The sequence below is a fragment of the Sinohyriopsis cumingii genome, chromosome 7 (genome assembly GCF_028554795.1).
Source record: "Sinohyriopsis cumingii isolate HCF-2022 chromosome 7, ASM2855479v2, whole genome shotgun sequence".
Taxonomy (NCBI): domain Eukaryota; kingdom Metazoa; phylum Mollusca; class Bivalvia; order Unionida; family Unionidae; genus Sinohyriopsis; species Sinohyriopsis cumingii.
This window is the reverse complement of record NC_142967.1, coordinates 127,200,656-127,222,520: the sequence shown is the minus strand read 5'-3', so window position 1 is coordinate 127,222,520 and position 21,865 is coordinate 127,200,656. Positions and strand designations below refer to the sequence as shown.

General features: G+C 34.8%; 1 protein-coding gene across 5 annotated transcripts in view; it reads right to left on the bottom strand.

The window, feature by feature from the left end:
• Positions 1–21,865, bottom strand: part of LOC149796087 (roundabout homolog 2-like) — a 394,782-nt gene that overhangs the window by 61,503 nt on the left and 311,414 nt on the right. For all 5 annotated transcript variants that reach the window (XM_089966001.1, XM_089966005.1, XM_089966004.1 and 2 more), the window contains one exon: positions 973–1,353. In XM_089966001.1, the coding sequence (XP_089822127.1) occupies positions 973–1,353 (381 nt within the window). The remainder of the gene's footprint in view (positions 1–972; positions 1,354–21,865) is intronic.

Genomic DNA, 21,865 nt, shown 5'->3' with positions numbered 1-21,865 from the left:
ATTCCCCATCCCATCTTACAATGAAGCCAATAATGATTCAGGTGGTATCATCCTAAAAATCAATAATCATTCTACACTCACATTCAATCCACAAATATCTCCTAACTGTAAACCCATGATCATCTAAATCACACTCACATTCAATCCAAAGTGCAAACCTGTCAATTACAATCCAAACAGCTCAAGAGGTTGTCTTTACATCAGTCAACAGCAACTGGTATTTACTTTTATTTATCAGACTTAATTTAAAGATCTCTCTTCAGCAACCAACTGTCCAAATCTGTCATGTATGTAATGCCATAAAGATGGTCTTATAAAACAAATGCTGGAATTCTTCATTTGGTTATATATAAAATCCAATAACCTTTTGTTACATGACAGCTGCCACTTTCCTTTTCTGACTGCTTAATTTAGGACTTCAGTTAAGTTTACAACACAATTACATAAAGACACAAACAATAACCACCATGGACTTCAGTTAAATCAACAATACAATTATACAAAGATTTTGATGACACAAGTTTATAAAGACAAATACAATAACCACCATGGACTTCAGTTAAATCAACAATACAATTATACAAAGATTCTGATGACACAAGTTTATAAAGACAAATACAATAACCACCATGGACTTCAGTTAAATCAACAATACAATTATACAAAGATTCTGATGACACAAGTTTATAAAGACAAATACAATAACCACCATGGACTTCAGTTAAATCAACAATACAATTATACAAAGATTCTGATGACACAAGTTTATAAAGACAAATACAATAACCACCAAGAACCTCAGTTATATTGATAATACAACTTTGTAATGACGTACAACAACAATCTATAACTTTGGATGAAGACAACAAAGCACCAAGGACTTCAGTCATACTGGTACCAAAATTATATCAAGACATATACACCAAGCGCTTAGAAGATGGAATGAAGAAGTTATAAACTGAATTTTCATACTCGCAATCTTGACGGTCGCATTCCGACTCACAGCTGTACCGTGGATGTTGCTTGCCGTACAGTAATATACGCCCACATCAGGTTTGTTTGTTTTGGTGTGAATCACACGTAGGAAGAACAGCTGGCTTCCATTATTAAGCAACATTCGATTTGACTCAGCATTGTCTAAATTTGTTTCCACAGGCTGACCATCTCGATACCATCGGATACTGGGTGGGGGATCACCATCAACCTTACAGTGCAGTGTTGAGGGGTTGTTTTTGCTGAAATATTTATCCTGTGGGTGTTCAACGATGCGTGGATTTGGAAGTTGACTTGTGTCTTTCTCTAAGGCAAGGCTATTGTGGATTGGGTTGGCATCAGGCTTTGCATTTGCCTCACCTAAAAATAGAGAAAGACAACAAACATTATAGTAATTTTTAATCGTATATTTATAGCTGCAGACAACAAAGCACTAAGGACTTTGCCAAGGAGTTTGGCACTCCTGATTTTATAAACATGTTCAAAAACAAGTGAATAAACAAGTATAAACAAGTGTAAAAAATCTGTTTGGTACTCCCAATTTTGTAAAGTGTAAAAAGTCCATTTGGCACTCCAGATTTTTTGAACAAGTGTAAAAAGTCCATTTGTTAGTCCCGATTTTATAAAGAAGAGAACTATAAATAATGCATTACGCACTGTCCTTGTGGTTTATAAAATATTATTTTACATGTAAAACCCTTTATTCCCTGGTTGGATGATTCACCTTTGGAATTGGAAATCAACAGATGACTTTCTTGTTTCAAACTCTAGTTATTTTTTAGAAGTATTTTTTTGGTATTCTGTCTTGGTGAATTTGACCTTTGACTTACTGAACCCAATATCTGAAAGATGCCTTTGTTGCTTCAAATGCAAGCCATCCTTAACGTTTGGTCATGGTTAGTGGTACAAAAACTAAAATTAATTTTGGAAAATTGTTCACCTTCTTAAGAGTCCCTCTGATCTTGACCTTTGTAACTTCCTTGTTTCAAATGCAAGCCATCAACAACGTTTAGTTAAATTAAGTGGTACAGAACATAACCAGCTTTCTGAAAACAGTGTTTCTTTCAGTCCCTATGACCTTGACCTTTTATCACAAATGGAACGGATCAGTCAACGCAGTTGAAAAACATATTCTTCAACTGAGGCACTGTAACATTGACCTTGGACTTTTGCACCTCAGTTTCAGTAAGCATCTTAACATAAAAGCAAGACATTTACAAAGTTTAAGCAAGATATTTGGCATACAAGTCATGTTACTGTGTAGAAATGACTTTCCTACTTTCAGTCCCTATGATCTTGATCTTTGACCTTTTCAGCTGAAATCAATAGGTTTCTTCCTTGCCCCCAAAATGCAAGCAACTTGCAGAGTTTGGCGATGGCGGATGATGGACAGTTGTTGTTATTGTGCAGTAATTATATAAGGTACAGGTGGTTGTATACAGTTTCCATACAGTCAACACAAGCAGTTTTCCCTTTACCATTATTTGTCCATCAGAGACCCGTACAATTTTAGTCTAACTTCCAATTCTGTCAATGTTTGTTTTTTGCTCAATCTGACCTCCACTTTTGACACCAAGGGGATTTTCACTCTTAATCTTGCACCCCTAGGGAAACCAGTGACAAGAGCTCAGTCCTATATTCTCATTTCAAAAATACCAAACAAGGCGCTATTAGCAAAGTTTGCATCTCAAACAGCTAGTTTGCTCACTAGGACCTAAAACAGAAAAACTTTTAAGAAGTTGGGAATTATGGGGAAATAACAAAATAATAATGAAAACTACTTGAAAATCCAACTCATTCAATGTTGTGTCAGTATAAATAAGGCATAACAACTCTACCATTCCTTAGTATGATCATACCATGGAAACTAAGGTTATGATGGTGGGCTATCAAGGGCCATAACTCTTCTAAACGGTAATGTGGAATGCTTATAATGAAGCTTTTTCAGTCTTATCAAAATAAAGTCACACATAAAATTTGGTTGAATTCCATAACTTTTTAATGTTACAATGAAGAAAACAATAATCAGGGTCTATAACTAAGACAAGAGGCTGGGAAACCTAAGACAGAAGGCTGGAGAAACCTAAGATGGAAACCTAAGACAGAAGGCTGGAGAAGCCTAAGACAGAAGGCTGGAGAAACCTAAGACAGGAGGCTGGGAAACCTAAGACAGAAGGCTGGATAAACCTAAGACAGAAGGCTGGGGAAACCTAAGACAGGAGGCTGGGAAACAAAGGATAGAAGGTTAAGCAATGAGGGACTATAAATCCTCTATGGGATTACGTAGAAGGCTGAAATCAAAACTCTTGTGAGGTTTCATAAGTAAAAACTTATATACCAAATTTGGTTGGAATCCAACAAATCCCAGAAAAGTTATCAGTTTGAACCAAACTGGAGACAGACGGAATGGACAGATATAATTTTTACTGGCTCCACTAGCTTCATTAAGGAGCGATCTAAACCAGGCATGATTTGGCATCTGAAGGCTTGAATGACATGAGCCAGGGGTACCAAAATATCAATAATGCTTGGAGTACCAAAATCAATAACGCTTGGAGTACCAAAATCAATAATGCTTGGAGTACCAAAATCAATAATGTTTGGAGTACCAAAATCAATAATGCTTGAAGTACCAACACCTATATTGCTTGGAGTACCAAAATCAATAATGCTTGGAGTACCAAAATCAATAATGCCTGGAGTACCAAAATCAATAATGCTTGGACTACCAAAATCAATAATGCTTGGAGTACCAAAATCAATAATGCTGGAGTACCAAAATCAATAATGCTTGGACTACCAAAATCAATAATGCAATATTTACTAAATGTCAATTTGGACCATAATTTGTTTAATGGAAAAATAAATACAAGGTTGGCATACATTATATTCTGATTGACACTTTAAAAGACATTTTATTATTGCAGTGAATGACCTGACACTTTAAAAGTCATTATATATATATATATATATATATATATATATATATATATATATATATATATATATATATATATATATATATATATATATATATATATATATTCATATATATATATATTTATATATTCATTGTTGTAGTGAAAGACAAATGATGCAGATACAATCATGAATATGACCATTTCTTATATATTACTAATAAATGTGTAAAGTCCAGACACCAATCATATGGCACAGTAAGACCCATTTATTATTTATTACTAATATTGTAAAGGTGTTAAGTCTAGACACCAATGAAACACATCAGCATGGCCAATTTATTATTTATTACTAATGCTGTAAAGGTGGGAAGTCCAGACATCAAGTAAATGGCATTGTATGGTCCATTTATTATTTATTAATAATATTGTAAAGGTGTTAAGTCTAGACACCAATGAAACACATCAGTATGGTCCATTTATTATTTATTAATAATATTGTAAAGGTGTTAAGTCTAGACACCAATGAAACACATCAGTATGGCCCATTTATTATTTATTAATAATATTGTAAAGGTGTTAAGTCTAGACACCAATGAAACACATCAGTATGGTCCATTTATTATTTATTAATAATAATGTAAAGGTGTTAAGTCTAGACACCAATGAAACACATCAGTATGGCCCATTTATTATTTATTAATAATATTGTAAAGGTGTTAAGTCTAGACACCAATGAAACACATCAGCATGGCCAATTTATTATTTATTAATAATATTGTAAAGGTGTTAAGTCTAGACACCAATGAAACACATCAGTATGGTCCATTTATTATTTATTAATAATATTGTAAAGGTGTTAAGTCTAGACACCAATGAAACACATCAGCATGGCCCATTTATTATTTATTAATAATATTGTAAAGGTGTTAAGTCTAGACACCAATGAAACACATCAGCATGGCCCATTTATTATTTATTAATAATATTGTAAAGGTGGGAAGTCCAGACATCAAGTAAATGGCATTGTATGGTCCATTTATTATTTATTAATAATATTGTAAAGGTGTTAAGTCTAGACACAATGAAACACATCAGCATGGCCCATTTATTATTTATTAATAATATTGTAAAGGTGGGAAGTCCAGACATCAAGTAAATGGCATTGTATGGTCCGTTTATTATTTATTAATAATATTGTAAAGGTGTTAAGTCTAGACACCAATGAAACACATCAGTATGGCCCATTTATTATTTATTACTAATGCTGTAAAGGTGGGAAGTCCAGCCATCAAGTAAATGGCATTGTATGGTCCATTTATTATTTATTACTAATATTGTAAAGGAAGAAAGTTCTGACAACAATGAAAGGGCATTGTATGGCCAAGTTTTGTTTTTGCTCAGGTGTTAAGGCAAAGAGTGCAACAAAAGTTACATAGTGGTAACTGATGTTTCATGTTGCCTTTCAAACAGCTGCAAACATGATCTCAAACAAGAACTATGTCCGCACCTAACACCATCTATCTGCCTGAACTATCAGTCCCTGCCCAAAACCTGCGGCATGAGAATAACTTGTTGGATAAACCCTTGCTATGGGTATTGTCTAAGCCAGAAGCCAGACCACCCACAAACTTTAATTTGAGATCATTCTGTCTGTCTTGAAGACTGAATTAAAAGGTGCTATTAATGGAACCGCACACTGAAGTATGCAGTAAAATGAAATACAGACATCATTGGTGCACAAAATGAAGCATGGAAAAAGTGTGCTTGCCAAGTTGCAGGAAAGCAGAAAGAAAAAAAGCAAGGTATGTCTGATCTGATCGAACTACAGTTTAAAATCTGTCTTAGGATGCTAATAAATCTGTAAAATTGCAAACTATAAAAACTTTTCAGTTAAATTCCACACAAAATAAACAGTGCAAGTCCAACAGATATACTAGAAATCCTGAGTTTGCTATGAAGACTTTAAGATTTATGGACTATGAAGAGCAAATACAAGAAGGTTTAAAAAAAAAAACAATTTAAATTTGAATGCTGCCTAAGAATATCATTGTTTAGCTTGTAACAATCAAAAAATTAATCAGTCTTGTCTGTTACAACACTATAGCAGTACAGTCTTGTCTGTTACAACACTATAGCAGTACAGCCTTGTCTGTTACAACACTATAGCAGTACAGCCTTGTCTGTTACAACACTATAGCAGTACAACTCCATCTGTTACAACATGATAACAGTACAGCTTTGTTACAACACTTTAATAGGAGTCTTGTCAGTTACAACACTTAAGTAGTACAGCCTTGTCTGTTACAACGCTTAAGTAGGACAGCCTTGTCTATTACACAACTTAAGTAGTACAGCCTTGTCTATTACAACATGCAAATAGTACAGCCTTGTCTGTTACAACACTATAGCAGTACAGCCATGTATATGGCAACACTAGAGATGTACAGCCTTATCTATGGCAACATTATAGCAGTGAAGAATGTCTGTTACAACACAATAGCGGTACAGCCTTAGTTAAAAACTATAGCTGTACAACCTCAAGTGTCACAACAATATATCAGTACTACCTTGTCTGTTATAACACCACAACTGTTACACCAATATATAAGTACATTCTGTTATAACACTATGTCAGTACCACCATAACTGTTACACCAATATATAAGTACATTCTGTTATAACACTATGTCAGTACCACCATAACTGTTACACCAATATATAAGTACATTCTGTTATAACACTATGTCAGTACCACCATAACTGTTACACCAATATATAAGTACATTCTGTTATAACACTATGTCAGTACCACCATAACTGTTACACCAATATATAAGTACATTCTGTTATAACACTATGTCAGTACCACCATAACTGTTACACCAATATATAAGTACATTCTGTTATATCACTGTCAGTACCACCATAACTGTTACACCAATATATAAGTACATTCTGTTATAACACTATGTCAGTACCACCATAACTGTTACACCAATATATAAGTACATTCTGTTATAACACTATGTCAGTACCACCATAACTGTTACACCAATATATAAGTACATTCTGTTATATCACTATGTCAGTACCACCATAACTGTTACACCAATATATAAGTACATTCTGTTATAACACTATGTCAGTACCACCATAACTGTTACACCAATATATAAGTACATTCTGTTATATCACTGTCAGTACCACCATAACTGTTACACCAATATATAAGTACATTCTGTTATAACACTATGTCAGTACCACCATAACTGTTACACCAATATATAAGTACATTCTGTTATAACACTATGTCAGTACCACCATAACTGTTACACCAATATATAAGTACATTCTGTTATAACACTATGTCAGTACCACCATAACTGTTACACCAATATACAAGTACATTCTGTTATATCACTATGTCAGTATCACCATAACTGTTACACCAATATATAATAAGTACATTCTGAAGTGTTACAATGCTTCACATGAATAGCCAAGTTAATTGTTACAATAATAATCCATTAATTCCTTTACTGTTGCAACACTACACCAGTACAGACATGCTGTTACAACACTACACCAGTACAGACATGCTGTTACAACACTACACCAGTACAGACATGCTGTTACAACACCATACTACTGCTATTTTTATTCATTTACAGGAAATGTGGAGTTAACAATTATTATCTTAAATTTAAAAGAAATACCACAAATGAAGTGAAAATCCACAATGTGGCTAAATTAATCACAGCTCCACAAACTTGGTGTAACATCATAAATTTGCAGAATAAGTACTGACTATAAAGAAACCAATTTGGCATATGAAAGAAAAAGACATTTCCTGCACGTTTTCCTTACTTTTATTATCAAAGCCCACATAGTTTATTTATTACTAATTTGATAAAGGCAATGGCTGATGGCTTGCAGGGACCAAATCTGGGCCATATTCTACATAAAAACAAATAAAGAGATGACCTACAATTGATCATCATCAAAACACAGTTCCTAACTTGCACTTGAGTGATATGAATATAAAATAAAACAGTTTACATTGATCCATAACAGTTCTCTAGTTGTGATATAGGGGAGATAACTTCAAAGTGTCTTATCAGGTTCAAGGACCCGTAGGTTTGATACAGTGTATCTGCTTGCCTCCACTTTGATTGACACAAGCCACATTTACCTTATATATCTACTTACCAAAACTATTTACACTCTAATTTATCAAATGATAACCAGAACAACTGGCTTGCCATTAATGCATGCACAGGATAGGAAAGTGGAATAAAGCAGTTGGCCCCTACATGCTGTCTTGGCTTGCAAGATCTAAAAGAAAAAGTCTTGACTTTACCATTTCAGTTTATGTACCACCTGCATTTTGCTCCATGTTTTAATACCCCTGTCTAAAAATCTAATGTTTATACCCAAGACAGTGTGCAGCATTTCGGCACTTACTGGCCCCGATTCCATGTACAACCAATTTGTTAGGTACACCTTTTATCAGATCACACTCACGGGAATTACATTATTTCTAATTTGATGTATATTCCAGGTTTATTTTATGATAACTTTTACCATCACCAATAATTTTTTTTTACAGATGTTTCTTTTCACGTTTTAATTTTGACTAGAAGATAATTTGATAACTGGTTAAAGGTACAGAATTTGGCATATATAATTAACGTCTTTTTGTAGAACATTGATATATGTATCCAAATGATAGTGAAATTTTAACCAAATCAGTCAATGCTTCAAACTGATGCTATTGTTTTCAAACTAAATCAGTCAATGTATTCAACTGATGCTAGTTTTTAAACTAAATCAGTCAATGTATTCAACTGATGCTATTGTTTTTAAACTAAATCAGTCAACATATTCAAATGATGCTATTGTTTATAAACTAAATCAGTCCATGTTTTCAACTGATGCTATTGTTTTCAAACTAAATCTGTCAATGTATTCAACTGATGCTAGTTTTTAAACAAAATCAGTCAATGTATTCAACTGATGCTATTATTTTTAAACTAAATCGGTCAATGTATTCAACTGATGCTATTGTTTTAAAACTAAATCAGTCAATGTATTCAACTGATGCTATTATTTTTAAACTAAATCAGTCAATGTATTCAACTTATGCTATTGTTTTTAAACTAAATCAGCAATGTACTCAACTGATGCTACTTTTTAACTAAACCAATCAATACATTTACCCAATGGATAATGCTAATTTTTTTTCTCACTAAATCAACTAGTGTTGCAAAGTGGAAAAGCAATTTCCTTGACATATATTTCATTTTATATGCATCTGGGCAAATGCTGCTTTAAAGTTCTGTTTTTATATTTCCTTATTTGTTTTTTTGATCTTGGACAAATATTTTACAACTGAAATTTAAAATATGTCATGCCTGTCAAAATAATGTCTCAATCTCTTCAAAACAACAATAACAACAACTCCCACTTCCAAAAAAAGAAATCTTTCTGGAACTAAACTTCCCAAGTCTGTTGCATATTCTAATGTGTACTATGAATAAATTATTTACACCAAAATGCCCTTCCCATGCATTTACTAACAGTTAACTAATCTCCTGAAAATGTTTAACCTCCCATCGCATGACAATACAGCCATCCATGGTGTTTGTATAATTGACACAGTACGTAACAGTACAACCATCCACCGTGGTTGGACACAGCAAATGATAATACATCCATCCATTGTGTTTGTCTAATGCCTGACACATGAAATGACAATACAGCCATCATTGGTGTCTATATAATGGACACAGTACATAACAGTACAGCCATCCATGGCATCTGTCTAATGGACATGGTACATGACAGTACAACCATCCATGGTGTCTAATGCATGTCACAGCAAATGACAATACAGCCACCAATGGTGTTTGTATAATGGACACCGTACATAACAGTACAGACATCGATGGTGTTTGTATAATAGACACAGTACGTTACAGTCCAACCATCCATGGTGTCTGTTTAATGCCTGACACAGCAAATGACAATACTGCCATCCATAGTGTTTGTCTAATGCCTGACACAGCAAATGACAGTACAGCCTTTAGTGGTGTTTGTATAATGGACACAGTACATAACAGTACAGCCATCAATGGTGTCTGTATAATGGACACAGTACATGACGGTATAGCTATTCATGGCAGAGTTCATACAGAATTCTGAATGATAAATTCAAAGACTTTTCCAAAACTTTCAAAGACCACAAACATAGATTTCCATGATCTATTTTCGCTAACATTTTGTATACGAGTTGTGTTATATGAAAAAACAATGAATGTAAAATACTAAAATATTGCTTAATGATGAAATGAAACTGAATGGGTCATCAAAAGAAAGAAACCAGTAAAACTCAACTACATCCGAATCTAACAACCTTGGGCAATTTTATTTGTGATTACAGAAAGAAATTAAATTTTCAAAGACTTTTAAAGACCTCATGGTAATCTGCTCGATTTTCCCAAACTGTTATGGCCTTGAAAATTCTACCTCATTTTCCCCAAACTAACAAAGATCTTCGATGACCGTATGAACCCTGCATGGTGTCTGTCTAATACCTGACACAGCACATGACAATACAGCCATCTAATGGTGTCTAATACCTGACACAGCACATGACAATACAGCCATCTAATGGTGTTTGCTTACAGTACATGTTCCATTCCCAATGTAAGTATTCAACCATGACCTTTTCTGCACATGCATAAAACAGTTCACAATACAGGTTTATTCCACGTGCATGAACTAAATGTGCAGTCATTGTTTTAGTCAACAATGCATGTGTGAACTGAATGTGCAATCATTATTTTAAACCATAACACTGTGTAAAACAATGGCCTGTCAATGATGTATTTGGACACACTTTTAACCCTCTATTATTGAGTTCATGAGAATTATTTGTTAAAATTCAACCACATTCCTTGTGGGTTTCTGTTTAAAAGTTTTGCCACATGCAAAATTTTCCCATATTCTTTGTAGATTTCTGTTAAAAGGATTGGCCACATACATAATTATACCATATTCCTTGTGGATTTCTTTGAAAAAATTGGCTGCATACAAATTCTACCACATTCCTTGTGGATTTCTGTTTAAAAAATTGGCCACATACAAATGTGAACATGTTAAGAAGATAAAAGTCATACATTGGTATAGCATGGCACAACTGAGTCCTCACAGGGATAGATTCTCACCAGACAGCAAATACTGGATATCCAAAGTTCCTATATATGTTCTGATGTACTGATATTCTTGATTTCACATTTCGGAGTCCCCCACCCATCCATCCCTGCCATAAATACGTGCTTCCTCTTAGACTGGTTTTAACATTAGGGTAGAGGGGTAGGGGATCTTTTGTTTTTGTTTTTTAATAAATTACATATATCAATAAAATGATGATTTGTATATATAATGTACTAAGCACTTCCAATACAGCTCAATATGATGCACAAATCAATTTTTTTGATTATTATTTTAAAATTTACCTGGGGCTGGGTGGGTGTAGTGCTAGGGTCAGCAATCAAAAACAGGGATATCAGCCGATTGATTGCCTGATAGAAGCTGATAGAGAACAGTATCTATGTGTACACCAAGAATGCCTGTAACCCATACTATAAATTCCAAACCTGATTCTTTTTCCTTAAATGTAACCAGTGAAAGCTATCTAGTAAAATAAAATGTATTTTAGTTCATTTTTCCTGCTGGAAGCAGGCTTGTGCAGTGCTACTGTAAACAATCAACTAATTAATTTGGCCCCCTGATGCACTGACAAGAAATATTGGTTGAATGGAGGCAAAAGGGTATGAAATTCATCTCTATTTTAAGAGGCAATTTAAACTGTTAATGAAGTGTACCAATTCAAACTGTTTTAAATACATGTACTCATGGACATAATGATAACACTCTGCATGCACACTTTTCGCAGGAGATAAGCAAACACATTCCATCATTAAGAACTGGAATTCCCTCTGTAATTATTTTCTCCATTAATTTTGGCTGCCTTTATTCCAATAAATTTTTTACTGCACTGTTTTTTTTCTAAGTTATCAGACGGCAGCAGAAATTAAAGACTTTTTCTTATATCCTATACTTCATAGAATGATAAAGCCCTATGTCTAACTGTTTTGTGATGTAATTGTTACACACATACTCTATGAAGGGTTAAAAAAAATAGCTTGTCTTGTGATGCTAGACATATAACCCTATATCAAGTTATAATTATCTCTGACCATATTTTCTTAGGTGAGACATACACTCTGTAACGCAGTGGTTTCCCAAACTTTTGGCTGCAACCCTGAAAAATATTTGTTCTGCACCTCATGAACCTCTTTTCCACAATTTGACAAGTTAGGCCACACAAAAAAAAAATCTCTGCAATCCTCCACAACCCCCCACAAATGTCCTTGCAAACCTGATTTGGGTCATGCCTCAGAGGGGTTGGGAACTACTGAGTGTTACAAATATCATGTCTGACCATATCTTTTGATATCTGATACATAAAGCGTGCCAATCCATAAGTCTGATCATGTTCAATGTGGTCAAGGGTACATCCCAGTTGCTAAACAGTTAGTTTGCTAGACTTCTGATCAGAAGTATGCCAGTACAAGCCCTTCCTAGGCCTGCCTGGCTCAGTCACCATATTTTATCTTTCAGAAAGGCACAAACTGTCTCAACACATTACAAACTCTCTCATACCAACATACTATAAATATCATCCAATCAACACATTAGAACCTCTCTCATACTGACATGCTATAACTATCATCCAATCAATCACTGATTCATAGATCATCCAATACAACCTATCTCATCTCATACTGACATGCTATAAATATCATCCAATCACTCACCGACTCATAGATCACACACTACAACCCATCTCATCTCATATTAATATGCTATAAATATCATCCAATCAAACATTTACTCCAGGTTCCCAAAATTGCCTAACACATTTGTTCAGCTCTGGTCAAAATGTGAATTCTAAAAGGCCAGTAAACTGTTCTCATAAGACAACATGACTTTTCTAGAAAATCTACAAACAAAGACCACCAAAATTAATTTAGAGTGAAATACTATTAACTTTAATATGCAAATAAGACAAATATTAAGTGTTGTTAATTGATCCATTATCCCTTCAAAGAACACCTGCTGAAGTTTGAATTTTTACATCAAAGCCAATCAGAAAGACACCTCTCCCTTAGTTAACTACCACATGCAACTCTGGAGGCACCAGGAGTGATGAGGATATAAATAGGAATTAGACCAGCTGGGTAATTTGTCAAGGAAAATATTGTGTTCATGACCTCCCCCATAATATATATTAATAATTGTTTCCCTTGAAAAAACAAACACAATCAAATTCTAGTTTGTTATTTAAGTGAAAATTCAACTGTAAATTACCGGTAATATATGTGCAGGCTGGGTTTGTGTGCTACAATTATAACTTGGGGGTAATTTAAATATATTTTTCTCAATTCTTGACAAATAGACATCCATATGCAATGTCATGCATATCTTCTACACTATATGGAGCAAACATTTGGCTAAAACTAATTAATTCAATATATATATATATATATATATATATATATATATATATATATATATATATATATATATATATATATATATATATATCTATATATCTTGGTTGTATGGCATGGGATTGGTACTGTGATCAGCAATTAACATCTGTAAGCGATAACAGAAATAGTTCAGTCAAGGTTTGCTGATCTAAACAGAAACAGCAAATGTGTATTCCATGGATGTTTTATGACAAATTTTTTTTTAGAGGAACAGGATTTTGTTAAACTGAAGAACATGTTGCATCAGGAAAAGTACAAATCAACAGCACTTTACAAATTTTGACAGGGCATCACAATGACCTAGACAATTATTTGGGGGCATCACACTGATCAAGGCAATCATTCAGGGCATCACACTTATCAAGGCAATCATTCAGGGCATCACACTGATCACACAGTGTAATCACACAATGACCAAGACAATCATGTGGGGTAATCACACAAAGTTACAGGGCATCAAACTGATCATGCAGGGTAATCACACAATGACCAAGACAATCATGTGGGGTAATCACACACAATTACAGGGCATCAAACTGATCATGCAGGGTAATCACACAATGACCAAGACAATCATGTGGGGTAATCACACACAATTACAGGGCATCAAATTGATCATGCAGGGTAATCACACAATGACCAAGACAATCATGTGGGATAATCACACACGATTACAGGGCATCAAACTGATCATGCAGGGTAATCACACAATGACCAAGACAATCATGCGGGGTAATCACACACAATTACTGGGCATCAAACTGATCATGCAGGGTAATCACATAATGACCAAGACAATCATGTGGGGTAATCACACAATTACAGGGCATCAAACTGATCTTGCAGGGTAATCACACAATGACCAAGACAATCATGTGGGATAATCACACACGATTACAGGGCATCAAACTGATCATGCAGGGTAATCACACAATGACCAAGACAATCATGTGGGGTAATCACACACAATTACTGGGCATCAAACTGATCATGCAGGGTAATCACATAATGACCAAGACAATCATGTGGGGTAATCACACACAATTACAGGGCATCAAACTGATCATACAGGGTAATGACACAATGACCAAGACAATCATGTGGGATAATCACACACAATTACAGGGCATCAAATTGATCATGCAGGGTAATCACACAATGATCAAGACAATCATGTGGGATAATCACACACAATTACAGGGCATCAAACTGATCATGCAGGGTAATCACTCACAATTACAGGGCATCACAATGATCAAGACAATCACGTGGGATAATCACACACAATTACAGGGCATCACAATGACATAGCATCATAACTGACATAAAGCAAATAAAGCATCATCTAAACAATTAAAACCTTACCTGCAAAAGAACATTTTGACAGACATATAAATTGATGCATTTACACTGCATCTAAAATTCCTCCCCTTTCTAGAAAGAAGCCAAGAGTTTTAATTTGTAACATATGTTCATCAAAGGAAGACTTACAAAGAAAAAAACATCTCCATTGTTTATGGTCCAAAACATCACTTCATAAATGAACATTATATGACAAGAAGAAAGGAATTGTTGGCTGGAAGTTGGGATAAAGTAAGACGAAACCAAGTGGATACATATGGTTTCTCTACTATAAAACAAATTTTGTCAATTTCATTGTTTCCTAGAGGTTTCTTTCCATAGAACAGACTAACAGTTGGGAAAAGCTTCATCCAGTTACACTGTGGTGATGGTAGTTATGGATACATTCTCTCCACACAATTTTCATATGGGTCCAATATATCATGCTATGTGAAATATGTACAACCAATCAAATGGGCAATTTGTCTAAGCCATCCTACTGATAATTGCCCATGTCCAGACAGCCTGTAACTGAACTTTTGAACCATATTAACAGATTAATGAGGAGGATATAACATTGTCTTAAAGTACAGTAAGCCTACAGTAATCCAAGGAATGCAACACGTATCAACTTTATCATAACCAGCTACCAATTTTATGCAAAAAAGGTGGAATCATGTAAGACAAATCTTAAACATTTATGTTTTAAATGCTCCCTTCAGACATCAAATCATTTTTATGAGATGATTTTCAAATGTGTTGGTAAGCTGCATGTGACTATATGCTACGTCACCTTGGAAAAATGTACTGGTCATTTGAATATAAGCACATGTACAAGTATGTTTATAGTTACATTGTTAAAATAGTCAACTTGGTAAAATGTACTGGTCAGTAAGTATATGTGAAGTCAGCTTGTTAAAGTGTACTGGTCAGTTGCATGTATGTGATTTCTAAGTTACCGTGGTAAAATGTACTGATCAGTTGCATGTATGTAATTTCTAAGTTACCGTGGTAAAATGTACTGGTCAGTTGCATGTATGTAATTTCTAAGTTACCGTGGTAAAATGCACTGGTCAGTTGCATGTATGTAATTTCTAAGTTACCGTGGTAAAATGTACTGGTCACATGCATGTATGTAATTTCTAAATTACCCTGGTAAAATGTACTGGTCAGTTGCATGCCAGCATATGCTCTGTCACCTAGGTAAAATATGCCCAATACATTTTAAGGTGAAATAAATATGCCTTGTAATAAAGTTCAAAGGATTCATTAAACCTTATGTTTATACTTTGTGCACATTTTTTAAAATGTTGCTTTTTCATCAAGTGTTATAGTCAAGGTTGGGGGTGTGGTGGTAGGCAAATGACCAGTGTATAGGACAAACATGGTTTTTGACGGTGGTTGTGTATACAAATAACCAGTGTACAGGACAATGGTCAAGGTCTGAGGGTGGTGCAGTAGGCTAATGACTAGTGTACAGGATAATGGTCAAGGTCTGAGGGTGGTTCAGTGGAATAATAACTAGTGTATAGGACAATGAGGTCAGGTTGCAGAAATGAAAATGTCCTACCCAGTCTTGGGTAATTCTGTGGAGTCTGGCCCCAGAATGGACTTTAACTCCATAAGCTGATATGAGTGAGTGACTGACCAGAAGCCAAAGTGACCATTACAAACTATCAGCCTGTGTACTGTCTCCAGCTGAGGATAAATAATTACTTAAGATAAGAATTAACTTCACAGACCTATCAAAGAAACATGTGCTGCAGACAGTGTTCCCATATGTATATATCTAGTGGTATCTACTCTGGAAAGACTTTACTGATAAATAAAGCCATTGAAAATAAGCATGGAAAATTAGGTTCCTATAATTTGTATACAGATCCCATGAAAGCATTCTAGAAGTAGCTATACATTTTACAACTACATAAACACAACCAGTAAGTAAACATACCATGGAGTAAACTAGTTATTTCAAATGTACTAGTTTGACTATTACTACAATAACATAGGAAGCCAAATATAAACAGTTAACCACAAGAAAACCCTTCTAGGTACAGCAAGCAGGAATAATTTTTTATCTGGATCCAACTTAAATATCAAATGGTCAGATTAAACACCTACAGGTCAGATCAAATATCAAATGGTCAGATCAAATACCTAATCTGTACCACAATTTTGTGCAGCATAACATCTATGGTGAGAAAACCAAGTGATAACTGCCTCAGGAAAATTTAAATGTTTCTCTACTCATACTATTTCATCTCCTTAATCCCATGACTTGTCAAAGTCTGCATAAATCTGACAAGTTTGACATGTTTTGTCAACAACAGTCTGTATAATTATAGGATTTTCTCAAATGGTTCTGGTGTAAATAAATTAGTGTATGTTAATAAAAGTCATCTCTCATCCCAAAAAGTAAAAGGTCAACATCGGTCAAAAGGTCAACATCGGTCAAAAGGTCGACATCGGTCAAAAGGTCAACATCGGTCAAAAGGTCAGCATCGGTCAAAAGGTCAACATCGGTCAAAAGGTCAACATCTTTGTATTCTTTGCCACAAGTTATACTATGCATTCCTTGTGTACAGCCATCTGAGATGAATTTACTTAGAATGAGAATATTCATTCCTTTTGAAGAAGTCAGGTGAGTGAGTGGTCTAAGGCAATCATCTTTACAGATCAATCATATCTCACTTCTATTAACTTGGGTTCAAACCTCAGTTCAACCAACATGGCTATGTAAGAAAACTTTCCAGTAGCTTCCCATCCATTTGTCACTGGATTTTGCTGGGTTCTTGTTCCACCAAATGTACCGGTCACGATGTACCATGTGTTACAAAATGTCATTAATCCCCACCCCGCAAAATGTAACCAGCCTATATGTACATTTATTTTCTCATTTTAAATCTAAAACACTACAAAGCTCTTCTTGATGGTGGTCATTTTCATTTTGCTGGAAATCACTCTTAACGATGCATAATGGTGAAAGTATCAGTTCCTGAAATATACCTCATTAGTTCCAGTCTACAGTACAGGTCTCTCTGTCTGTACCAAAGTAAATGTCCTCTTGCTTAGCTTTATCCATCTGAAGTCTTGAAAGCCTGTATTAGACTAACAAGTTTAGTTCATTTTAAACTGAAGACTGTACCTGCCAATATAGTTACCATGGGTTTTCTCTTCTACAATCAATGTCCTATTAAGGCTGCTTAACAAAATGAAGTATACCATCTTCTTGAGGCATTGTGTTCTATATCATACCTTATTAGTCTCATATGCTGCAAAGCCTAGAACTAGATCTGCCTTCCCAAAATACATCTGCAGGTCTGGGTCTATATTGCTCATCTTACTTTTGGTTTCAGGCAGACACCATAGACCCTAAATCTGCCTTCCCATAATGCATCAGTAAGTCAGTGTCTAAACTGTCTATTCTACTTGTGGTTTTTGGGTGCAAAGTCTAGACCTAGATATTTCTTCCAATAATAATGCCACTGCTGCTCATGGTCAACACTGTCCATTTTACTTCTGGTTTTAAGTAGATGCTAGACCCAGTTCTACCTTCCCATAATGCATCAGTAAGTCAGGGTCTACCTTGTCCATTCTACTTCTAGTTTCAAGTTGACATCCCAGACCCAGATCTGCCTTCCAATAATGCACCAGTATGTCAGGGTCAACACTGTTAATTTATAGTTTTGGTTTCAAGTGGAGCACATAGATCCAAATCTACCTTCCAGCTGTTGTTGTTGTAAAGTTTTATACCATTTTTCAGCACACATTAGGCTATACATGGCGGCCACTATAAATGGCTGAGGAAGAACCCGGGAAAATCCTGGAAAGAACCACTGACCCACAAGAAGCTACTGGCAAGCTTTCTCATATGCACACACTGGTCAAGCCCAAGACTCGAACCCATGCAAACAGAGGTGAGATGGCAGTGATCTGTAACAATGAGTACTTTAGACCACTTGGATACTTGGGGTCACCACTCTACTGCCCAGTAATGCATCATCACATCAGTGTCTACACTATCCATTTTACTTCTGGTTTCAAGCAGTTAGTGAGACTCGTATCTGCCATCCCAATAATGCACCAGTAGGTCAGGATCTACATCTAGCTACCTAGCCTGCTCTGGTTTCAATCAGACATCCTTGATCTGATCCACCTTCCCATAATGCACTATTTAGTCAGGGTCTACACTGTCCATTCTCCTTGTGATTTAAATTGGACAGATTAAACCCTGATCAATCAGTCCATTATACAAAAGCAGAACCCTGTATTATGTAAACTGTCTGAACACGTAACAAACTCTTTCTCAAAAATTCAAAATTTCTGACTTTTTGTAACACAGATTATATAAAAGTTATTATTGAAATCTTAGGTTTCTCTAATAGCTTTCCAAATTTTAATTAATTAAGTATACTCCAGGCATCAAATCTTATTCTTGCCTAAAGTTTTTCAAATACTTGGCCAGTTAAATAGTATACTGGGCCAGACCTGAATGGATATATGTTAATAATAGCTAGGTTACAGTTAAATAGTATACTGTACCAGACTTGCCTAGATCTATGTATCTTATAGTTAGATACAGGGTACATATTGGGCCAGACATGCCTAGATCTATGTATCTTATAGTTAGATACAGGGTACATATTGGGCCAGACATGCCTAGATCTATGTTGGTTATAGTTACGTACATGTTATGTTCATGTATTACAAAGTGTAATGTATCGGAAGCAGTACTGGGCAGACGACTGTGTAAACTATTCTGCATGATGCTGTAAACTTCACATGCCAGTGAAAATTGTACTCTTCAATACATGTTTTTTTAATGACAACTTTAAACTGGCAATAGCTATTTACAAAATCTGCTAAAGATGCATGAACAAAACATTTGGGATGAATGTCTTGGTAGCTTCAGCTTTGACCTTTGACTTTTTACCTTTCATCTTGGCATATTTTTAAAACCGAAAATAAAAGGACAATTGTACAAGTTCAAATGTAATTACAAATACCACTTATAACGTTCAACGAAATTGAGAAACAGGTTCATTAATGACTGATTCAAAATGCTGTTGAGCTGTATCATTGTTGAGTAAATGTAAAGCATTATACAGCTATATTGATAGAGTGCAGACTCTACACCTGTTACAAATATAAACTCCAACAGGAGGCAAAATCTAATAAAAGTCATCTAAGTGCTAAGTTTTCTATAAACTAATGGTTTTGTTGGTTATTTTCAGGTCAATTATGCTTCACCAGTTGAGTTATACAGTGCCCCTGTATAGCACAGCACACATCAAAATATCAGGAAAATTTGCACAAAAATAAAAGTGCTTGGTTGTGATTAAACCAGAAACCTGCTTAAAGAACCACAATGCCTCACCAGCAACTGAAAACAGAACTGAACACAAAATTTCACCAAAGTGTGACAGACAAATGGACAGACAGACAGACAGACAGACAATGTCTTTACTGTCATTCTATTGAAGGCCATCTCCCAACATGGCAGACCCAACATGTCAAACACCATTCTTAAATTATTTGTACAAAACATGTCAAACACCCAACTTAAATTATTTGTACAAAACATGTAAAAACCCATTCTTAAGTTGTCTGTATGCATCATTTGCACAAAACATGTATAAAAAAAACTTCCTAACTGACTGTACACATCATTTGTACAAACCATAAAAAAACCTTCCTAACTGACTGTATGCCTCATTTTTGTACAAACCATAAAAACCTTCCTAACTGACTGTACGCTTCATTTGCACAAAACATGTATTAAAAAAACTTCCTGTCTGTACGCCTCATTTGCACAAAACATGTAAAAACCCTAAACTGTCTGTATGCCTCATTTGCAGATCTAGCAGTCTTTCTTTATGCTCCTTTCTATAACATGTTATTAAGGTGAACAGAACAGCTAATACTTTACAGTGAAAAATATTTCCTCCCAATACTTATCCTGCTAATTTGGGAGTAAAGCAAAATTTGTTCTCTCTCCCTGTTGAACTTCTTTACACAAAAACTCAAATTTGACATTAGGTGGATGCTAACTGATTTGCTTGTAACAATTTTTTTAGCAAACTTTCCACAGCCATCTCAGTTCTTGAAATAGAAGGGATGAAAAGCACCGTACTCTGCCCTCCCCCCCCCACCCCCAAGCTCTTGTATATGTCATTTAAAACATTTCATCTACTATCAAAACTGAGCAAGGTCTTTGGAATTAAATCTGTTTATTCTGGTTTGCTTTTTTTCTATTTTCACAGAAATGTTGTTAAAGGAAATTTCCCATACAATTTAAAAGAAATGAGGGTGATGTTACAAATGGTGTTTTACTTGTTCAGCCATTTAAATTTCACAATACAAATGGTGTTTTACTTGTTCATGAATTTAAATTTCACAATACAAATGGTGTTTTACTTGTTCATGAATTTAAATTACACAATACAAATGGTATTTTACTTGTTCATGAATTTAAATTACACAATACAAATGGTGTTTTACTTGTTAATGAATTTAAATTACATAATACAAATGGTGTTTTACTTGTTCATGAATTTAAATTACACAATACAAATATGAATGCAGAGAAAAGTTTCAATGAGAAAACAAAAATTCCTTTAACAGAAAATCAACTAATCAAATTTGTTCATTTTTACATAATGTCAAGTTGGCTGTCTGGTTGATAGAATTTAATGGTAATTTAAATACATTATTACCTAAATAATAAATGTGTTTCCTACTGCACTGGTTTTAAAATTATGGTTGGCAGCTTGTTTGTTTTCATGTATATTCAATATTTTCATATTTGTTTTCTACCATGGGGGAAAATGAGCCAGTGTCAGCAGTGAGAAACAGGGCAAGTCGGCCAACCAGAAACATTTTTTGGATTTAACTACCTATATCGTACAAAACAATGAGAGTTAGGTACCTTTCCCAAGGACACACTGAGATGACTGTCTCATGCTAGCCTGGGTTGGTAACAAACAT